Raw genomic sequence first — 24,526 nt, forward strand, 5'->3', positions numbered from 1 at the left:
TCATTCACAATTTAACAGTACAACACCAGGGCAACTCGTTGCAAAGGTGGAGCAAGCTACCAACACTCCTGTCTTAGTATCTCCTATAATGCAAAACACATCTCCTTGTGGATATGTCTAATGTTATGCATTAAGGGAAGGGCCACTACCCACTACTTTGATAGCTTGCTCCACCTTTGCAACGAGTTGCCCTGGTGTTGTACCACCTTACCCCAGTTCTGAAGATACTTTCAGGCGCAAACTTTGTTTGCTCACACTTGGATAAAGGATTAAACTAAATTTATTAAATATCTATTTTATTTGAATTTATATGTTCATGTAAACAAAAAATAAGATTTATTTTTAAATTTTGGTTCTCTAGAGATGTCAGACGACACTCTTATCAATTTCATTTGATCCAGATGCAATATCAACGTTTTCTTGTTGCTTATAGCTACTTGTATTTGCTATATTGCTCTCTTGGGGGTTTTATAAATCCAATCTTTAACCAATAATCCATACGTAAGAATTTGAAAGCTAAAAAAAATACTGTATTTACTCGAATATATCTCTAACTTTTTTCCCAAAATTAAAGCTAAAAAATCGTGTTGCGAGATACGTGCGGGAATTTTTGGAAGCTAAAGTTTTCAGAAAAAAACTGAAAATGGTGCGACTTACCAAGAAGCTCCTACTCGCTATCACTACTTTTGGCATCGAGAACAGTTTCTTTGTGTGCATTCGTCCAAGTCATCTACCCAAATAGCGTCATCTTCTTTCCCATTATTTCAAGTAAAAATTACCAGTAATTTACAAGACTTGAGATACGTAGAGCAGTGAAGAACTGCATATGATTGGTGCGGTATTAACAAAAGATCGTGCGAACCAAAGACAAATTAGCATTTCAACAGTTGAGTTGAAATGCTAATTCCCTACAACCAAATTCCATAATATCCAAAACACATTCACTATAAAACCATAACCATATGTTTCACCATATGCAAAAATATATGTTCCACCGGCAACATATGGGTTTGCTTGGTCTATATAGCCATTTCTGTTGGAGAGGGGATGTGATTCATTAGTTAGTGCTCTAATTGCACTGTTTGTTGAAAAATATAATGACTCCTTTAATTATGCATAGCCAAAAATTGCCACGTACTCCCTAACGACCTTTCGCGTACCCCCGGGGATATGCGTACCACACTTTGAGAAACACTGGTCTGTAGATAATGAAGGTAGTTGTGGTTGGTGGAGATGGAGAGTTGAGTAGGTGCCCCTCCCTCGATGAGTCTTTGGACTTCATGGAGGTGTTATGTAATTATAATAATAATATTTAAAAATTCAATGTTGTTTTTACTGTTTTTCTTATTCTTATTGTTTACTGACTTCTCCTTACTGGAATGGTTCTCACAGAAAGGAAATGTCCTTCCAAACAGCACCATTAATCACTTTATGGAACCCCTATTGACTTACTGCAAAATATCTTTAGAAATGGAGGAAGGGGATTTTGGGAGAGGAGATTTTTTTCATGATGAATAGGATTTTGCATAATTTGCTCATCCCTTGAATAAAATGCTAAAGATTAACAAACTGGCTTACATTTGGTGTACAGCTTTCTTTTATTGTAACTGAAAGCAAAGTATTTGGTTAGTATTTGCAGAGTTAAGTTTCTAGTAAATAAATAAATAAAATCCACACTGCATTATAAAATGAAGCTATGATGATGATGGTTAATACAATTCTGAAAAAAATTTTAGATATTAGGTCAGAAGGAAGAAACATGGAGAAATGACCTGGTGCTTGAAAAATTGAGAGCAACAATTTGAGAGAACTTGAGTTTGCAATGTACATTGTGTTGGAAGTCTGTATGATATTCCCTGCTTGACATCAAGATGCTTAGTGAATCTGTGGATTTTACTTGTGAAAGAAAAAACTCAGTGCCCCCCCCTCTGCTAAATAGGATGGTAACAATGACGGAGACATGATGTGATGGGTAAGGCAAATGAATATGACCTCTTGAAGTTCAAACACACAAGTAAAGATACAATGCTTCTTCAGTGCTTCAGACTTGAATAGTTTCTTTATACTGATCCCATTTGAAACTTTTGCTTGCCTTTTGGTAATCAGATGCATCTAATTGAAACATGCCATAAAATGACAGAAAAAAATATCAAAGTAAGTAAGAGCAACAAATGGCTCAATCAAGATCAAATCTATTCAGAACAGTAAGATTTCTGCAGCAACTCACAGTAAATATTAGATGAGCCATCTCCTTGTGTCAGGCAGAGTGAACTTTCTTCATATCTGTTACTACAGTGATGCTGCTTGCTCTTTCTGCACCTCTCTACTAAAACTGCTGTGTAAGCGCTTACTGAAGCTAAAGAAACCCATTTGCACTCTACCAAATAGATGTATCAAGAGCTAATAGCAAATGTTTTTTTTGCGGAAAAAAAAAACTTGGCTCAGTATGCATATGGCACATGTTCACATTAGTTCATCGCATATCGGTTCAACATCCAAAATGTAACTGAGCAATGCATGCCATATTTCCACTTTTTGTTTGATACACAAGCTATTTCATCCATTCCCAGAGAAAAAATGGAGTTCAGTGAACAACAAAATGTGCTGATAAAATTAGAGATTGGCAGTGGTCCAATTAAAAAATTCCAGCAATATTATCCCCAAGTTTTAGGAAAAAACTGTACTCTGCATGGATAGAAGCTTTGTGTACCTTTTCTTATTTCTTACTTGCAAAAACATTGGAAATCCTCGGGATAAATACCTGAGGACTCTGCTGTGCTGCACAATACTGTTCTGTCAATCAACCATGACTTGTTTGATGCACCCTAAGTGAAATGTGAATGCTAGGAAATGTACTCTTCAATTCATGAAAAACACTAATAAATACACTTCAACTAGGAATCCTTTGATTTGAAAATATCTCTGGTATTCAGTAAAAGCACTATTTTCATTGCCAAATTCATAAATATACACCACATCAGTATATTCAGCATTAGAAAGTATAGGGAACATACTCAATTTATTGAATGCAATGGGTGGTTACAGTGACTATGCAACTTTTAATCTGATCCAAGGCTGTGAGCTGTATATTACACTTATATGTATATAAGTGTAATATACAGAAGCACTGCAACATGTATTGAGAATGAAGTTGAATTTTTTAGAAGAAAAACCTGCTATAAACACAAACTGTATACTGCTAAATAAAACACTTTCTTGGGCATGCATTATCTTATTCTTATTTACAAAACTCCAAACAGTGTTTTTCAAATTCATAGTTCCGTAACTGCTCAGCACTGGATGACCCATATGAATTTTTATACCTTTGTTATAAGTTTCAAAATTTAAGTGCATCTTCCTAACTCATCCTATATACAGGGAATGGGCATAATATTTAATGGGAATGGGCATAATATTTAATGACAAAATTAACTTAGTTACAATGTCATGGGCAAAAATCTAATGACACTAAACTGAGCTGAGTAGTTTTCAGTTCTTGGATTCTTAGCTTCATAACTTTAAACAATCAATTATCCCTCAGGGGATGTGATACTATGAAAATAATAAGAGGAATCTCTTATTTTATCTGTGCAGCTATAACTGTTATAGAAACTTTAACTCAGTTGGTTGCTTTTCTTCCTCTTGTAATGATGTTAGCTCTGTGATGCAGGGTTGGGGTGGGTTGTTTGTAATGATGGCCAAAGTAATTAAGGCTCTCTATCAAACCAGTGTGTCATGACTAACTTTATTTTTGTGTGTGTGTGTGTTATTCTAGCAGGTTTGCCCTTGTTGCTTGATGAAAAACCTGAGTCTCTAAGAGAAAAAAAACTCTGACACCTCCATATGAGACGAGCCCTTATGTTGCAGAATTCTACTGATAATTCCAATGAGCATTGCATAAGAAAAATACTGTTCACTGACTACTTGAGGAAGAGATCTCATTAACATACAAAAGCCCAACTGTACATCTCTAATCACACTGCAGAAGTACTCAGAGAAGATAACATACAAATAACATCCAAACTGGGGCAAAAGTTACAGTCATTGTTATGGTTAATGAAAGATCCACACCCACTTTAGAAATATCTAGGGTTCTACAAAATAAACTGCATATGACCAAAGTAATTAAATTCTTGTCAAAGAAACATGTCAGAGTAATACTCAGTTTTAATTCAATAAAATGTCTATGAGTCAAACCCAGTTAATTATCCATACTTGACAATGTCATAGTCTCGTCAATAATGAAGAGATGTGAGTTATAGATCCATCTTTATATGTGTCCAGTTAAACTTCACAAAGAGAACATCCTTCACTGTCAAATATTTAATGGCATGGATTTTAATGTCATCTGTCAGTAAAGCAGGCCAGCCTGGTTGGTTGAGTGGTTAATGTATCCACTCCCCAACCAACAGGCTGCAGGTTCAAATTCCACTGTGAACACAGATGTTCGTGATTGTCTTCAGGTAGGAGATGCATATCATCAGCTGGTGTGAGACCACTGCCTTGCATATTGGAGGCCTGAAAAAGTTCCATGTTTGTTCTCTAGAGCAGGGTTTTCAGATTATCTAAAAAATAAATAAAAATACAAAAAAAAAAAAGTAATTGTTTTTTTCAAAAAAGAAAAAAATATCCTTATCTCATCCACAATATGTGTACTAAAGGTTTACAAAAACCACTTGTGGGTGAGAGTCTCATAAAAAAAATAAAGTACATGACAACTGTATTAGTTAATGTATTTGAATATGGATCATCTGTGGTGGAGACAGGCAGAATATTTATTGTATTTTAGATAATTTTATTGTCTTTTATTCGTTCACAGTTCTATCAAAAACAATGCATCATGTTTCAGCATCAAAAAAGTAACCATTGTGAAATTCAAACTTGAAAAACTTTTATCCTATTTAAATACCATTACTTACCATTTAGAGGAAGACAAATGTGATGATTTTGGGCAATTGCCTGCTCTCGTCTGTCTGATAAATTACTGGTTAATCTTGCAATAAAAGTAACTTGGCTTGGTGATACTTCATTCGAATAGTTTTCTTCCTCTAAACAAAGATCTACAAAGATAAGATGTCCTCCTTCAGTCCCAACTGCAACTACACCACACATGATGGCCAGTTCAGGACAAACAAGACAAGAAGTTGCATAGATATCTCCCCATGTACTGATAACTTCTAGTGATGTAATCTGAAAGGGAAGGGGGGGGAAGTATGTTATTGATGTTTTCTTTATTTCCTTTCTGTGATGCACAGTTTACCGCATCATCCATAGGTGAAACATAATGTATACAACTTTTTTACTTTACATTTCAGAAATTATTTTTCTGGTTATATTCATTATTTAAATTCAACTAGGTCTCCAAAAAGTGACTGAATTAAAATTTCTCTATTCTATTAATGTGCCTCCATAGTGCAACTGAAAGACCATTGAAAAACAGATTGAAATTTGCAATTTGAAGAACAGTTATAAGGGTTTTTTTCAATGGTGTGAGGTAGTCAGTCATAAAGAGGTTAAATGTTTCGACTAGAATGCATGACATTTTAAAATTGTAATACTTTTTGAATGCAGGTTCACTGTTATAGAATACTTACACCCAGGCGGCCGAGAGGGGGGGGGTGACATCTGAGACTTTTGTCACGGGCCCGACCGTCGGGCCCGGGAAATAATCGTATCCAGTGGATACAATTATTTTCCAACTTCAGATGCATTTCACATCTTCAAAAAATATTCAGAATTTATTTTCACCAATATTAAATTTTCAAACAATGAATCATCAAGAAATTTCTGACTCGTGCAATAATTTAATAAATAAATATCTGAAAGACTCAACATCATCTCTGAAAAACGAAATCTATCACATAAAAAAGATTTATAACACCACGTTTAAAGATGTTATACCAGGACTAGATTTATTAAATAACATTTATAAATTTCAACTTCATGGTGTGCTTCCCGAAATATGTACTTCAATCAGAATTTTTTGCACAATATCAGTAACAGTTGCCGAAGGTGAAAAAGCGTTTAGTAAACTTTCAGCAACAAAGAGCTTCAGTAGATCATCAATGCTCGAGGAAAGATTAAACGGCCTAGCTTTTGCTATCAATAGAACATGACCTGGCAATAAAAATTGATTATGACGAGGTGATTAAAGATTTTGCTAACTATAAAGTGAGGAAGTGGACGAGGCAGATGAGGCAATAAAAATTTAAAAATTCTCTTTTTATTTAATGTTTGTATTTTGTATGGTATGTAATGTATCGAATTTTGAATTTATTGTACACTTTTTTAAATAAATGTTTAATGTTTTATATGACTTTTTTTTATTAAACAAAAGTGATGCACTTTTTTAAGTGGGGCCCGGACCACAGACTTGTCACAATCCCGAAAATTTCTCTCGGCAGCCCAGCTTACACCATTAGACATTAGTAATGAAGAAATCAGATGAATTACCTGCTAATGCATCTGATTTCTTCATTGCTAATGTCTAATGAAGATATATACCAAACAGAGGGATCATTTCCACAACTCAATCAAATGGGATTTACACATAAAACTTATCATGCTGGAAAAGTCCTCATATTAGCTTTAGGTTACAAAACTTAACGATGTTTTGTTCTAAAAATCGCTAGAGATTTAACTTAAGAAGAAAAATCTCATCTTGCCTAGAGATATGAATATTATTGCAAGTTTTTTTTTTTTTAAAACCAGTAAGATACAAGAAAAATAACTCTGTTAATTTCAGAGGATATTAGTATTTATTATTCTAGAAGCTTTGTACATCTGTAGTCAGCTTGTCAAATAAGAAATAAAACATAATCAAAGATAGTAGATTGGATTTGCATTCAAATGGAGGACACTATAAGGAGAGAAGATAAAAGATGAAAGAATAAAACCCTGTGAAAACACAAGCATTATTTGCACACTTTAAAGATTTAGTTTCTGTAACTATAAGACAACATAACAAGCATTTATAACCATTATCAATGTGTCGCCTTGGTATTAGGGTACCACATGCAGTAGTACTTAATTTTTTTTTTTTCCTCAGCACTGTCTGGGAAAAAATTTAAAGGAATACAATATTTTATTATGTTAAACATTTAAGTCCAGTATAAATTCCACATGGAGGCTGTATGTTGACTGATTATATTGAGTTCAATGCTCTACTCGTTTCACATATATTATAGTACACTTCATTAGGAGAGCAAAATAAAAAAAAAATGACTGAGTTAAACAAGAAGCAAATTAATAAAAACAGTAACACAGAATATCTAAAAAATGACTAACAATGGCAAGGATAAGTCTCAATATATCACAGTATGGCAGCTAATTGTCTAAGTACAACACTGAGATAGAACCTTGGTCGTCTGTGGATGATTTGGTGCCTGCATATTACACCTGAATGGAGTGGCAGAGAGGAAGCAGAAGCTGCATAATCTCAATGACTGCCCTAATGCTTCTGTTCTAGTAGCCTCATTACCACAGCGATTGCACTGTAACACAATCACACCATAATAGTAAAAAAAAAGCAACTCTGACTAGCACTGCCTTTCAACACAAGAGGCACAAATGGGATCTTATTTGCAACATACTACTGGGAGATCTATTGTTATGGTCTCATCCCATTGGATTTACCAACTCAATCTAATGAGTCCACCATCATTAGAGAGTCAGAAAGTTATATGCATACGTAGAGGCACAGTGAGCACTTTTTGGGCACTACAACCTCCTCCCAGCTAAAATGATGTCATCAACAGTGGTCTTAATTGACTGTGATGTGCACACAGTTATGCCAGGGTGGCCAACCAACTCCATGTTTCTAGGAAAAGCCAGTTGAGCATTTCGTACAGGATGATCCACTTAAGGATGAATGCTGGACCTGCCTTTCAGATAGAAATTTTTTAAACTGGCTAACTTATTTGACCAGCAGAACCAGAGTTCCATACTTATAAGCATCTGCTTCAATGAAAGTCATGTTTATTCCTACCAATTATCCATGGTCTTGACTGATATATGTGAATGATATATTCTTTCACCTAAATATTCACAATAACTGGCAGGGATCAAATGGCAGCAACACCCATCAATGACCAATGCAATGCTTTGTTTCAATTAGACAGTAGGATTACACTGGTCTGTACCAGTTCTGAGTCAGCTGTTAGTTGCTGGAAGAAACAGTCTAGACCAGATGGGCCATTCAGTACACCCTGACACTGGTCCAGAGCTCAATCATTCCATCACTGGAAAGTTTCTCACAGACCCCCAGCCTGACTGGCAAAGTCCTCAGAGCAATCCTTGTCCCAAGGTTATTATTACAAGAGAGAGAGAGACGTCCAGGGAATCAGGAACTCATCAAGGGAGGCCATACTATTCGCACCAGCTGTCATACTTGTTCTTGAATTCATTCATGCTACTTGCACACACAACATCTAAAAAGGCAATCTATTCCAATCACAATCATGCAATACTCTATCAGAGAAAAATCTAGCATTCATTCTCAACTTCCATGGATGCCCTCATGCCCTTTCCCCACCCTCCATAAAAGAAAAATTCCATCTACTGAAATTCTGTATATGCATATATTTTAGTGATAATATTTTCTCGTGTTCTAGCAATGGAGTGATTTTCCTTCTAACCTTGACCCCATCATTTGTTATGTGTGCCGTATATGATATCTTCAAACGTTTTCTGCTAGCACTTCATCTCAAAGGCCAATAATCTTTTCTCATCTTCCTTTAGCAATGTCCACTCTCTCTCAATACAGTAAGACAGATTAACAAGGGTATCAATGAGGTAGTGTTGATAACTAGCTTCCCAAGTAGGTGAATCTTTCTACTTCCTCCAATTTTTCATCGTTAACTGAAATTTTCAGAGTTATTGCATGCAAACATCATTTTTGATTTATAAATACTGATCTTTAATCCATAATCACTAAGTGCCTTAGAAATACCATAAATTGCAGAGCATGATGGTCATGCTCTGCAATTTCAGATTAGCAAATCTGAAATTGTTGATTTTTTTTTTCTCTCCACCAACAGTAATTCCAATAGCACTGTTTTCAAAAAAAGAAAGGATTTTCCAAGACTAAGTTTATTATATATTCCAAATAAAGGTTAAAAAGCATTGCCGAAAGTATGCAGCCTTAACACACACCTCTTTCCATTTTGAAAGGATTGCTTTTGTTGCCATTAATTTCTATTAACATTTCTGAGGAACAGTAAAGTGTTTTAAATAGGCATACTATTCCATAATAGTTCTGTATTCTCCACAATGCATCATGCCATTGTGGAGAATACAGAATATAGAAATGCCATACTGAATCGAAGGTCTTTTTTTTTTTTATCTATAAAATTGTGACAAAGTATTTTATTATATTCAATATATTTTTCTCGAATGAGGTGTATTTTAAATAAATGATCCATTGTACTCCTGTTTTTATGAAATCCAGCTTGGTTCTCAGAAAGTACATAATAAATTTAGTTTAATCCTTTATCCAAGTGTAAGCAAACAAAGTTTTTGCCTGAAAATATCTTCAGGACTGAGGTAAGGTGGTACATCCCTTGGCAACTCATAGCAAAGGTGGATCTAGCTCTCATCACTCCTTGTCTCAGTATCTCCCATAATGCAAAGCACATCTCCTTGCGGACATGTTCACCTATACCGGTTGCCAACGTACAGGTAAATATGACCTCTCCATTGCTTTTGCCTTAGTATCACCACTCCGGGTCTACCTCCCACTGACGAGACCTCAATAAAGGTCGAAACCGGTCTGGGTAGTGGCCCTTCCCATAATGCATGGCAGTATACATGTCTGCAAGGAGATGTGCTTTGCATTATGGGAGATACTGAGACAAGGAGTGATGAGTACTTGATCCACCTTTGCTATGAGTTGCCAAGGGATGTACCATCTTATCTCAGTCCTGAAGATATTTTCAGGAGCAAACTTTGTTTGCTTACACTTGGATAAAAGATTAAACTAAATTTGTTATAGTCTAACCAAGTGAAAAATAAACTTCCAACATCTTTCTCAGAAAGTATACTTTCTATTTTCCTTTCAATCCTAGAGAGTAAGATTTTTAGGAATATTTTGCTTCGATAACTAATAGTTCTATAATAGCTACATTTTGTACTAATCTACTACTACATTTTCTACATTTTGTAGAAAGAGGAATTAGAAAAGAGGTACATGAATCTTCAGGCTGTGTTTCATTATTCCACACATCTTGGCAAATTTTGAGCAGGGCATTTATGATAGGTTTCCCCACCTGCTTTCAGTAGTTATGAAGTTGTTTTCCCATCTTCAAAGAATTAATTGCTGTTTCTGCTTCTTCTCTTAAAATAGGGAAGTCTCCTTTATCCAATGTCATTAGTATTATGTCTTCAAGATTTTGATTGTTAAGCTACTATTCTTCTACGAAAAGGTTGAGTAATCATGCCAATGCTGCAAGAGTTCATCCTTTCCAGTCAAAAGCTTTCGATTTCAATTCTCAATTGATCAATTTGCATTAGTGAAGGGTTTTGTTAATCTCCTTATTATTTGGAAAGCATTTGTAGGGTTGTTTCTTTGCAGTTCCTCTTTTTTGTTTCTTATTATTTTGTTTAGTTCTTTATATGCTATCATATAAATATATATGCTACTATGCTATCATTATCCTTGTTTATAGTGAATTTTACAGTTCTCCTATAGTTGTAAAATGTCTTCAGTAATTAAGGATACGATTATCCTGAAAGATTTTCCTATTATGGTGTCAGCTATTTCTAAAATAGCTTTGGAAAATAATTTGTATTCACTATCAATACTTATGAATTCTTCTAGGAAGATATTCAAGGAATTAATTATGTGAGATTTATATTGTTCTCTGATATGAGGTGATTCCAACTTCTCAACACTATGTCTTTATCAACAAGTTACCAGGTCTAAAATCTTGTACATTTCTTGATCTCATGGAGGGGAAACTCATCACACACATGTGAGACATTAACAATAAAATCCTCTTCTATTGAGATGGTGAATATTAATATATGTTCATCATTTATTTAAAAAAAACAATAAACAAATCCAACCTCAAAAGTAAACTTTGCAATTCATAACAAAGTGCACGATTCTTAAAACTTCGACCAGTTGTTTAAATGGAATAAAGACTTTACTGCTCCCTAGCAAACATGTCAGTTATTACTCACATAAACAGTCACACATAAATAAAATATTAATTTATTTCATGCTTTATATCATAAACACACACATACACACACATAAAATAAGAAGAGATAACTCACTTTATAAAGAATATCAACAGCTTTAAAATATATATATTCTGGGTGGCCATAAAATAACTTTCCCTCTTTGGAGGCATCTGTAGCTAAAACCAATAAACGGAATGAGACCAAATTTTGTATCGAGACTTTTGAAGGCTGGGGGGGATGATTTCTGCAAAAAAAAGATTTAGTACCTATTGGCGACAAAAGTCGCCAATAGGTACTAAATCTTCCCAAAATTTTCCCTATTGGTGACTTTTGTCGCAATAGGGAAAATTTTGGCGCTGGCGGAGCTGAAAACAAGCAGATAATTACATTAAAGGCAGATAAAATGGAATAACAACATTTTGATGATGTAAGCGACAGCTGCATCACTCATTTCAGCTGGATATGTGGCACATTACAATGATAATCAGAATAATAATTAAACTAAAACAACAACTTGCGAGAGACACAGAAATTAATGGTAATGATTGAACTCACAGGATATAATGTTTTATTCATCAGAATCAGGGTCCCCTGGACCACATACACTATTTTCAATGTGCTGATCTTTCTTGAGTACAACAAATTGCATCCGGTGTGCGACATGCTCTGCAGCTGAGCGTAAGGAGACGGATTGGATGTTCATAACAGCCCGTTTTATGTTCTCTTTCAAGACATGCAAGTTGGGAATGCCACCAACATACACAATGGATTTCAAATACCCCACAGCCAAAAGTCACATGGAGTGATGTCCAGGGATCGAGGCAGCCATGCCGTCAGAAAAAACTGACTGATAACCCTCTCATTACTGAAATGCTGGTGTAAAAGGTGCTGTACTGAACGTTCGCAATCCCTTTTTAAGTGGAATTGGTGGTACTGCTCTCACGTATGCACAGTAAAATTTGCATAATCCTTTTTACCTGCATTTACTACAAATATCTGACTGCTTTCGGCTCCGCCAGCGCCAAAATTTTTCCTATTGGAAAAAGTCTCAATATAAAATTTGGTCTCATTCCGTTTATTGGGTTTAGCTACAGATGCCTCCAAAGTGGGAAAGTTATTTTATGTCCACCCGGTACATACACACATATATACAGTATATATATTTCCTTCTTTATATTTATTTATATCATTCTTTATATTCATTTTACATACATAAACACCAAATAAGAAAATATAACTCACTTTGTAAGGAATATCAATAGCTTTAATAACTTTAGAAGTTTTGACATCAAACACACAGAGGAGTCCACCACCTCCATCTGCATCTAGCCCAACAAGAAGATATGGTATAGAATGATCGGCAAAACAAAAATCCACGACTGTTGTTATCGTTACAGCTGTATTTTTCACTACAGCACCAAAACACCAGGAACTGCTATGCTCTCCACTGGTTGTAGAAAATACATCTAATGTAGATCCTTCTATAATCCATGACCAAGCTCCATCTATCCAACAGAAAAAAAAAAATATATATATATATATATATAGATCATGTACATAATGTGCATATACTATATGGTTTTAGAAAATTTTCACCATGTATTTCTTATTCTGGTTTTTGTTATTGATGGCTATACCCCTTTTTAACTGCATGATAATTTTTCCAATAAATTATATGGTTAAATAGATTACTAATTTTAACTGCTTTACATATCAGATATTGGTTTCAGAGAAACACTGCCATAAATAATACTAAATAAACCTAAAATAAAACATTAATATGTTTCATATTACAATTTCATTGTAATACAAAGTTTACAATGAAAAAATAGATGAAATGCTCAATGCTAACAATGTTTTCCTGTTATTTTTATTAGCTTTTGTTAATATTGTCTGCACCCTCTTTATAACAGACTACATATAATGATAATCTATAACAATCATAACCATTAGATCAGATGATGTTTCCAGTTAGTTACTCATAGGCTCAATTTGGTAACTTCAGTCATATCTAATGAAAGTAATCTCATACCCACATTGTTGTTATTTGTCTTTAGTTTGGAAGTGGCAGTGTCATATGTTATAGTAGTTCTGCCTGTGATAGGCAATTTGGAACTTTTTTTTTTTTGCAAATGTGATGCATGCTTTAGTTTTTAATTAATGACATGTTAATTTAATTTAAGTGCATTGGAATTTTTATTTCTAGTGCATTAACAATGAATGAAATTAGTAAAATTATAAGAATAAAGCAGCAGCAATCATATGTATAATTTTTGCTTAATTAGACTTTTGAAGAGGAATTAAGTAAACAAAAACTCCTCTGCTTTTTATCTATGTATCTCATATAATGGACAAAGTTTCTCCTCATTTGCAATATCTGTAGAAGCATCTACAGATATTGTAGATGACTTGTTAAGAAGGCATGTTACTGGACCCTGATTTTCTTAACTAATTTTTATTTAATGAAAACAAGTAGTAACAGACAAATTTTTTACATTTCATGTCATTTTGATACTGTTTTACTAGTGCACCTATTAAGTTTTTAAAGTCAATAAATGGTTTATTGAATTTCTTTATAATTGGCTATATTAAAAAGTCACTTAAGGTGTTCAAGCATTTTAGAATCCCTCTTCCTTTGAAAAAATGTTCTACTCCCATACCTTCACCTTCAGGTTTTTGCACTTCATAAGACTAAAAATTATAGTTGTTTGCATTTCCTTTCATTTATTGTCCATAATAAGGGTGAGGGTAATTTATATAACTTATCCATAAAAATAATTCAATAGGAAAGACATATGATAAAGTGTGAAAACAACAGGAATTGGTCAATGCTAGCAATGGAGCTAGGCTACCTTTACACAATGTAATGTCAATAACATAGTCCACTCTCTGGTTTGTCTTTGCAAAATAATTGTGTTTTTTTAAATAACACTATTAAAAATCCTTTACAATGTGTATGGTTAAGTATATAATTACACTAAGCTAATTCATGTTGTGAATTCTGAAAAACTAAGCTTACCCCTATTACTACATAACTACTTAAGGATTAAAAAGGGTGTTGATGTGTGAATTACAGCTGGCAGTGAAATAAATTAAAATTACCTTGTTAAATTAATTTTTAAGGGTATCTCTGTTTATTATAAGAATAATGATGTCTTGCAAGTTATGCAAAATGAAATGTTGTTTGAGAATACTTGACTGTTTATTCAAAATTAATTTGCAGACATTGTGTAGGCTTTAATTTATAAGAGGATGAGAGATAAATATTGCTACTTGTTGTCACAGATTACAATTGTTTCACATTTGAGAAACATCAACAAAGTCTTTCAGAGTCCTTCTGCAAACTGAGGAACAAACAGTCTACAAAGGAATAACTTCATAATGAATGAGATGAAGTTTCAAAATTTAAAAAGCTGTGTAAATGATGCAAAGAAAATAAGTCAATACACTATTGGCTTATTTACTGAATGCTTTCTTTGATTAATTAATGTATTTTTAGTACATTATTTGTGGTTTTTAGTGCATTTATCGTTTGGCGTTTGTTGTATGATTCTGATCTATGAAAGGCTGTATACCACCAATATTATAAGTACCGTCAGCGAGCTAAGAATTTTATTGTTTTGGTAGTTGTTTTTTTTTTTTTTTCTGTATGCTTTTTATTTTTTTTTACGTGGTCTGGAAACCCTGCTCTAGAGACCAAACATGACTTCAGCAAGCCATTTCAGGCCTCCAATAAATGGGGCCTAATCTTGCACCAGGAGATGAAATTCATCTCTTGCCTTGAGACTTGCACAACAGGCATCTGTGCTCAAGTTGAGGTATGACCCCACAGCCTGTTGGTTAGAGAACAGGTACATTACCTATTCAGCCAGTCAGGTGCAAAGGAGAATGTTCAAGATGATGATGCCAAGATTGGGAATACAGATTATGAAGAGATTGAGAATTTGTCATGTGCAGACACCAGCAAAAAAGAGAAAGAGGGTTATGATTGAGATTTACAAACTTTTGAAGTATACAAGTAAATGGAATTTTTCATTTTATGGAGGTTGGGGAAAGGATGGGAGGGCATCAATGGAAGTTGAGAATGAATACAGTCAAAAATGTGGTGAGAGTTAGATTTCAGCAGATCAAAAACGCACTCGCATGAAAATATCTTGGAGCATTTTAACAAGAATAAAACTGATTTTCTGCGTCAATTTATTACTATGGATGAGACTTGGATTCGCCATTACACACCAGAATCCAAACAGCAGTCAAAACAGTGGACAGAAGCTGATCGTTCAGCGCCAAAGATAAAGTCGGTTCCATCAGCAGGAAAGGTCATGGCACTGGTGTTTTGGGATGCTAAAGGCATTTTGTTTATTATCTTGAAAAGGGTAAAACAATAACCGGGGAATATTATTCTGATCTTTTAACCAGACTAGACAAAAAAATTTATGAGAAAAGACCTGGTTTGCAGAAGAAAAAAATCATCTTTCATTAAGACAATGCACCTGCCAATGAAAGTGTTTTGGCAATGGGAAAATTAAGGGATCTGCTATGAAATGTTGGAACATCCCCCCCCCCTATTCCTCAGATTTAGCTCCCTCTGACTTCTATCTCTTCAACATACATACTGCTGAACTTAAGGCATTTGATGGAATGCCACCTGAAAGGCTATTGCATAAATTAGAAGATGCAAGATTGGAATATAAGCTGCTGACTTGGTTAAGAGACTGGCTGTCAGACAGACAGTATCAGAAAGTGGTATATGGGAGGGAGGGGAGGATGAGCAACCAGTGTTGTTTCTCAGTGATCAGTCTTCGGACCACTGTTATTCAACCTATATATTAATGATATTGTGAAATCCTGATGAAATCGAGGAGATGTTGAATTGTTTGCTGACAATGTAAAGATAGGTAGGGAATTCGGGGATGTTCCTGATATGCAGCATTTGCAGAATGACTGAACTGGATGGAACTGTAGGAAAATAATGATTGTCAATTCAGCATTAACCCCCCCCCCCCCCAACCAGCCACGACGTATCCAGATTTAGCTGAATGTCTATAGACATTCAGCTAAATCTGGATACGAAGCTCTAACCACCCATTGAATAACATGGATAAGAAGTGCAATTTGGTGTCACTATTTCACCCACATCGGCTGGTAGGAAGGTTAATAAGTGTAACATTATAGTATTTCTTCAAGCCTCTGTGGAGTCCAAAGACTCATTGCAGGAAGTCAAACACTCATGGATCACAATAATTACCATACTTTGCCTTGAACTCATTCAGTGATGAAGCACCCACTGCCGATTCTGGCAATGTATTCCACTCGTTCACCACCTGCCAAGCAAAAAATCTCTTTTTTTCGCCTCTTTACAGTTTCCAGGAATATCCAATGCAACAATTCCCATGTCTGTTTGATAGACTCCTCTCCCCCAACTTATATGTCTTCATTATATCATCCTTCCTACTATTTGCCAAGCTCTGAAGAAGACATTTCCTCAATCTGTCATCATACTCAAAAGCCAGAGTCCTGAGACACTTAGTTATTCACCTCTCCACTCTCTCCAAATTTGCCTTATCACCAAATGTATCCAGGTGACCATATCTGTGCACAGAAATCCACAAGGCTTAATTAGCTCCTAATGCAATGAAACTATCACCTCGTTATTAATAGATGTCAGCATTCTTTGCATTAATAATTAGCAATTTTTGAGTAACCCTTACAACTCTCACAATGTGATGATCCCTGAATTTCAGTTCCCCATCCACCACGATCCCTTGCCTCCTCCTAAAGCAAAGTTCCTCCAATGTGGTAAACCTTATTCCATCTTCTCTGGCTGAAAAGCATAACTTTACACTGAATGACATCCCCATTCTTCAGCCCAAAGGTATCAACAACCTATTCAAATCCTCTTGTAACAACACATAAGAACTTCCTGACATTGTTCATCCTAATTTATCATCATCAGCAAACAACTGAATATCTCCTTCTGCACCATGAACTATATCACTGATATATAAGTTAAAAAGTGGTACCGGAACAGAACCCAGTGGCACCCCACTTATCACTATCCTTTTTTTTGGGACACTGCACCTCCATACACAACTCATTGGCTCCTATTAGTCAATTAGCCTTGTAATCAAGCTATCAAGCAGGATTCAGATGGATCACCTGAATCCTACTCAATTTCAACAGTAGTTTACTATGTGTTTTTCATCATATCATGAACAGTAGTTTATCATCATATTATGCACTTTACTGTGATAAGATTTTTGCTGGCATATTATAATCATGGGATTATGTTTAGAGATGTGAAAGGAGTATCATGAAAGAATCAGAGGTTAAGGTAACTAGTGATGTTTCTCAGGGATCAGTCCTCGGATCATTGTTGTTTGATGTATACATTAATGATATTGAGAGGACTTGGCAGGAGATGTTCAATTGTTTGATGACAATGCAAAGATGGGAAATGCCCTGCTTATTGCCCAGGGATTGCCTTACATATTTGCCTACATTTCCAAACCTATTCAAGTCTTCCTCTAAATATGCATCATTTAAAGAATGACTGAATAGGTTGGAATTACAGGTACAATGGTTGTCAATCCAACAGTAAGCATAACATTATGCACTTCAGCTTCCAATGACATATTATAGTTGTGGGAATAAGCTTGGGAGAAACTAATGAGACTATGGATTTTGGAGTCCTAGTGAATAACTTCACTAGTCCATGCAGTTAGCCTAGTGGTTATGTGCTTCACAACCATATGCCTGGGGAAGGAGTGTTCTAGGTTCAATTCCAGTCGATGATGTGAGGAGCTCAAGGATCTTCCTGAGCCATATTCCAAGACAGTAAGTAAGTTAGCCAAGTTAGTTGGTCTCGGGCATGGACAACAGGGTTTTTTCCCCAGTTTATGTTTATCTGGGGGTTTTTCCATCCTACAAGCAGGCAAACTGGCCCCGTGAACACACACACACGGATTACAGTCATGAATATCGCCCTTAGGAGGGGATGCAGCAGAGGAGAGGCAAACCAGCTGCATTAATACACCAGTAACCCCCTCATCCTACAACAGACGAGAAGGATAGGATATTGAATAACTTCAAAGGTCACATTGCAAACACAATTCAGAGGATAATTGCAATGCTGAGATGAACACTAATGTGATTTTTCAGGAGGAGAGGGGAATCCATCCACAAGCAGCTGGTCAATTTATAGTACACTAGTACCATGGATAAGCAAGAAGGAACTTGTTCACATTTATCTTGAAAAGCTGTGGATTATATTCTTTGGAAAGCAGTTGAAAGGGTGTTATTCCATAGCACCCTTTCAGAAAAGCAACTCCCATTCAGAAAAATTTCATATAATGAAATTTTTCATTATATGGAATTTGAGGAGAAGACAAGGGAACCCTTAAAGATGTGCAAGTTGTATTTGTTTGCAGCTAAGAAACGGATGAGGACTAGATTTTTCTTTGTGCGAACTCAAAGACATGAGTCTGAACAAACCCTGAAGCAGTAAACTATGTTCTGCCACTTTATATGCAAAAGGAAAGAAAAGGCTCATTCTATAAATTGAAAGAAAATTTTTATGAAATCTCATTAACAAAAAGGTTAGGGGCCAATAAACATCAGTATAGGTAAACCAGTGATTAGATAGGTTAGAAATCCTGCTCATGGATAATCTAACTGAATATATTTTGTTTTTATTTTGAGTCATCATAATATATCGTCTTATGAAAATCATCTGCTATCCAAAGACTTTTATAAACATCCAGACCATAAGTATCAGAATAAAGATGAGATTTTGTGTGATTTTGTATGGTGAGTCACTGTTAAGAGGAGGGCTTGAGGTGTGATAAAATCATGTTTTCCTGGTGCCAAGATTAAGGATGCTAGTGATGCTGTAAAGATGCTGAGTGAAGATTAAAGAGATGTTTATTTTGGCTGGTACAAAGTGACAAGTGTGGTATGTGAGAAGATATAAAGGAGTTGCTAGTCATGTGAAAAAGAAGAGTGAGGAAGTAAAAGTTGTAAGGTTGTTGCTATGGTATGATAGAGGTGGGCTGATACAGAGCTATGATCATGAATGAGTCAGTGCACAGACTGTGCAGGATGAATGGTGTGGAGTTTGTGGATGTATAGAGTGAGTTTGATGGAAGGAAGGATTTATATAAGGTGGACAGTAAATTGTGAAGAGTCATCAACATATAGAGCATTGTCTGCACTACGAGGAAATTGTTCAGTGATTCAGTTAACTTTGATAGCAAAAAAGTGTCACACTTAACACAGGACCTTGATGATATAGTCGAGATAGCATACTTCCCACTCTGACTTGGAAAGTATACATGGACAAAGATTTAATAAATATAGGAAGGTGTCCTCTGAGACCCAGGTTATACAGGTCTTTTAATATGCCATATCTCCAGGCTGTGTCATAAGTTTTTTCTGTATAAAAAAAAAAAAAACTGAAACCAGATGTTCTTGATTTAGAAATGCATCTCTTATACAGTCTGCGCGGTTAGCCTAGTGGTTATGTGCTTCGCAACCATATGCCTGGGGAAGGAGTGTCCTAGGTTCGATTCCTGTCGGTAACGTGAGGAGCTGAAGGATCTTCCTCAGCCATAGCCAAGTTAGCCAGTCTTGGGCGTGGACAGCAGGGTTTTTTCCCCAGTTTATTCTGGGATTTTTCATCCCGCAAAGCAGACAAACTGGCCTTGAGAACTTAACACTACAGGCCATAGGATATACTGGGGCATAGGGCTGACCACCTTATCCTGTAAACGGATTGAGGTCCGATGATCAATGGACCCTCGACACTGCAAGGTAAAAGAGGGTATAAAGAAGATGAGATGAGATCTCTTATACAAGTTTCTAAATGAAACAAACGGTCTAAAGTTGAAACAATGTCTATGGAAGCCATATTGTGCATTACAGAGAAGATCATTGCTTTCTAAATACCAGAAAAGTCTGGCATTAACAATTTTCTCTAATATTTTACAAAGCTCTTCAGAGCAATAGGTCGATAATTATTTGCTTGCATAGGATCCTTTCCTGGGTTTGGAATAGCAATATTAACTGACTTATGAAAAGAATCTGAAAACTCTTCCTCTGCAAGTATTCTATTGTATATTAAGAGAAGGATCCATAGAAGATGATGGTAGATGTTTTTATCATTTCATACTGGATGTTTTCAGGCCCTACTGCACTTGGGTGAGACAGTAAAGGAACTCTTTTTAGTTCTTCCATAAATAAATGGCTGATTATATGGCTCAAACCCAGTGGAAGAAAAATGTGTTTCTCTTGCTGCTCTTTCAGTATTAAAAATTCATGAGGAAATGAAGTTGATGGGGTGAAGGGGGTGCTTAAGGGTCAAAGCTGTATAACTGAGAGGAGACCTCCACATAGCCTTTAAGGGAATGCGGAGAACCGACCAGGGCTTCTGACCTAATGTCCAATCCTCACCTTCTCGTGGTGCACCCTGTTGGGTATCTACCTGGATACTAACGAATGAGGATGGGCTGGCAATTTGGGATTTAGCCAAATAAATTGTATTCTTATTGGCTTAAAGCAATATACAAAATGATGGTACAACATGACAAAATTTCATGCCGGCTGGGACGTTGCCCGGTTAAAAAAGGACCCCGTTGTTTTCGCCAGGGAACCAGGGCAAACGGTGAAAAGTCAGCTACTAGAACAAATCTGAAAACACACCCCAACTCAACATCACCAGGTTAAAGATCAGTACTATCAACGTAAGAAGCCTGAATGGCAAAGAAATGGAGCTAGCTGAGAAATTAGATAAGTACCAGATCGACATAATAGGGGTGACTGAAACAAAAAAGACAAAAACTGGTGAGATCTTTCTGAGAAATAAATACAAAATGTTATATTCAGGCAAGGACAATAATGGAAAAGAAGGAGTAGCCATATGCCTACCATCTTCATGAATGGCAGGCAGTCTCAAGTAGAGTGATGTGGGCAAATATGAGAATGGGATACCGGATAATGAGACTAATTTGTGCCTATGGTCCCACAGAAGGTTCTACTAAGGTAGAAGTGGAGGAATTTTTTGAGGCTTTAGAAAAAGCAACTGACACAATGAAAAAGGAAAAGTTGGTCCCTGTTGGGGATCTAAATAGCAGAGTAGGAAATGATTGTGAGACATACAAAAATATTTTGGGAAAATTTGGAGAAAAGAGCAAAGCTAATAATAATGGCAAATATCTGTTGGATTTCTGCTCAGGACATGGCCTGGTTATTACTAACACCATGTTCCAACATAAAAATGTGCACAAATTCACATGGAGAGAAGAGGCTAGGAATAAGAAAAGTCTTATTGACTATGTTATTGTTGATAGTGATGTTTTCTCCCTGGTGCAGGACACCAGAGTGTACAGAGGATTTGAAATTGGAAGTGATCACTATTTAGTCTTGAGCAGGTTAAATCGATTTTCATATTGAAAAGAATGACATGTAAGAAAGTCTTAAAGCGAATAAAAGTTGAGCAGCTCTCAAATGTGAACTGTAGATTAAAATACACAAAGATTATTGAAGGAAAAAATGAAAGAGTTTGAGAACAAGAACCAAACCTTGGAGATTCAGTAGCAAACCTAGAAGAAAACCCTGATTGATTCAGCCAGAGAGGCATGTAGTGAAGTTGTCTGCAAGGATAGAAAAATCAGAACTCCATGGAAAGCATATCAAAAGTTCCTGGCAAATAAGTCAGCTTGTGGTCTTAGAGAATACAGAGAGAAATGTATGAAAGCTAAACACTGTGTAAAACTAGCTAAACAAAAGTCATGGGAGGACTTTGGCAAGAACATAGAAAATAAATATCAAGAAGGTGGTAAGATATTCTGGAGATTGTTGAAGAAGCTTAGAAATTGAGGAAAGAGTGTTGTAAAAGGAGTTAGAGATGATAAAGGTGACATGAAAACAGGAGAAAAAGATATCCTTGAAGTATGGAGTAATTACTTTGAAAAATTGCTAAATGAAACAAGCAGTGATAGCAGTGGTAAAAAACACTCAACAGGCATACAGTCAGGAATACATATCCATACTTGAAGTAGAAAAAGCCATCAAAGGCTTGAAATGTGGAAAGGCAGCAGGAGTAGATGATATTCGACCAGAAATGCTGAAGTATGGTGGTATAAAAGTCTTACAGTGGCTGCACTGCATAATTCAGAAGGCCTGGACAGAGGGACGAATTCCTGCTGACTGGAGTAGAGTCTCTAATAGTATCCATATATAAAAAGGGAAATAAAACTGAATGTGAGAATTACAGAGGTAATTTCCCTACTGAGTGTTCCGGGAAAATTTATGCCAGTATACTTGAGAAACGGTTGAGAAGAATTGTGGATGAAAAGTTTGGTGAAGAACAAGGTGGATTCAGGCCAAATAGAGGCTGTCAGGATTAGATCTTCACTTTACGACAAATAGTTGAGAAAGTATGGGAATATAACAAACATCTATATTTAAGTTTTGTCGATCTGCAAATTCAAATGACAAGATGCCAAGAGAGAAGCTATTCAATACACTACATTTATATGGTGTCAGTGGGGCACTGTATCAAGTAATACTTAGGCTTTATTTCTGTTGCAAGTCAGCAGTTAGAATTGAATGAAGTACAGGAAGATGGTTTAATGTTAAATCTGGTGTGAGACAAGAATGTGCATTATCCCCTCTATTATTCATTATCTATATGGATCACATTATGAAGGAAAGTGATATTAAACATGATATCAGAATTGGAAATGTTAATGTCAGCTCTTTGCTTTATGCAGATGATGTTATACTTCTAAATAAATCCGCTACAAGTTTGCAAGATTCTCTGACTAAATTGAATAACTGTTGTAATAGATATGGTATGAAGGTCAGCAATGAAAAGACAAAGACAATGACAATAGGTAGACTCATTGAAAATGTCAACTGTGTTTTGAATGGAGAACCTGTGAAACAAGCAAAACATTTTAGCTACTTAAGCACGATTTTTAGTGAAGATGGTAAATTAAATATGGAAATAGACTAACAGAATCAACAAAGCTGGTATGGTAAGAAGTCAATTGAATAAATTCATATGGAAAAAGAGAGAAATTAGGCGGAACACTAAATCAGCTGTATATACAAGACAGTGTTCAAACCAGTTAACTTATGGATCTGAGAGCTGAGTCAGAAGTAAAACACTTAACAAAAGACTAGAGACTGCAGATATGAGAGTCCTGAGAAAGATTAGAGGCGTGAACAGATGCCATCAATGTCAATATCATATTAAAAATGAGGATATTAGGAAAGAACTTGACATTGTCAGCATCCAGAAATGTGTTAGCAGAGCTAATCTCAGGTGGTATGGTCACTTAAACAGAATGGGAAGGAAAGATTAGCAAAACAAGTGTTCTCTGTCAGGTTGGCAGGAAAAAGAACCTGAGGGAGACCAAGATATAGGTGGATTGATACAGTACAAAGTGCCTTAGACGATAGAAACATAAGATCTGATAATGTTGGAGTCTTGACAAGTAACAGACTGATTTGGAGGAAAATTGTAGATAGTAAGTTAGTAATGATGTATATTTTTCATATAGTACTATCATATCCTGTACACCCCCTTGAAGGTACATGTCAGGAATGTGATGATGAAGTTGATGATGAGATTTTGGAAAAATTTTCTCCCAACGTGTCTGCAACAGCTTTGGGATCAGCAATAACTATTCCATTATGGTCTAAAGTAGACAAACAGTGTATTCTATATCTACCTTTCATTTTCCAGATTTTATCCGATACAATTTTTGCACTGGTCATTTGATTAACTGATGAGGTGAATTGGATCCATGATTGATTTTGAGCCTGGCATCTCACACAACGTGCTTTGGCCAGAGCACAGTTAAAAGCAGAGGAGTATCTATTATGAAATACATTGCATGCTATGTATTGATCTTTTTTTTTTTTTTTTGCATTCTGGATTCCACTAAGGCTTTGAACAGAGTGGAAATCGAGATGATATTTACAGGATGGAGCCTGTTGCTGCATTGACAATGCACTCTGTTATATACTTTACTGCTTCATTGATAGGGTGCATTGTTCAGGCACAAAATTTAATGCTGACAGTATCAGCATTAAATTTTGCAAGATGAGAAAAAGTGTTCCAGTCAGCTGGTCCATTTTCCATATGGGCATCTGTGTAGGTGAACATGATTCCTGTGAAGACATTGTGCAAAGAACAGGAAAGTGATTGCTTCCATATATGTTCTCTTCAACATCCCACATGGGCAGTGGAAGAATGGAAAGGGAGCAAATTGTAAGATCAGTTGCAGAATATAAGCAGGTACACATATAGAAGAAAGTCTTGTCATCTCCTTCC

The 24,526-nt window shown here is 35.7% G+C and overlaps 1 protein-coding gene across 3 annotated transcripts in view; it reads right to left on the bottom strand.

Moving 5' to 3' along the window:
- Elys (AT hook containing transcription factor 1 homolog) overlaps positions 1 to 24,526 on the bottom strand; it is a 509,801-nt gene that overhangs the window by 471,353 nt on the left and 13,922 nt on the right. For all 3 annotated transcript variants that reach the window (XM_090402410.1, XM_090402411.1, XM_090402409.1), the window contains exons 3-4: positions 12,427 to 12,689; positions 4,920 to 5,190 (exon numbers count right to left, since the gene is read on the bottom strand). In XM_090402410.1, the coding sequence (XP_090258536.1) occupies positions 4,920 to 5,190; positions 12,427 to 12,689 (534 nt within the window). The remainder of the gene's footprint in view (positions 1 to 4,919; positions 5,191 to 12,426; positions 12,690 to 24,526) is intronic.

This window comes from Typopeltis vanoorti, chromosome 13, assembly GCF_054136105.1.
Source record: "Typopeltis vanoorti isolate ZY-2024b chromosome 13, IOZ_Tvanoo_1.0, whole genome shotgun sequence".
Classification (NCBI taxonomy): domain Eukaryota; kingdom Metazoa; phylum Arthropoda; class Arachnida; order Uropygi; family Thelyphonidae; genus Typopeltis; species Typopeltis vanoorti.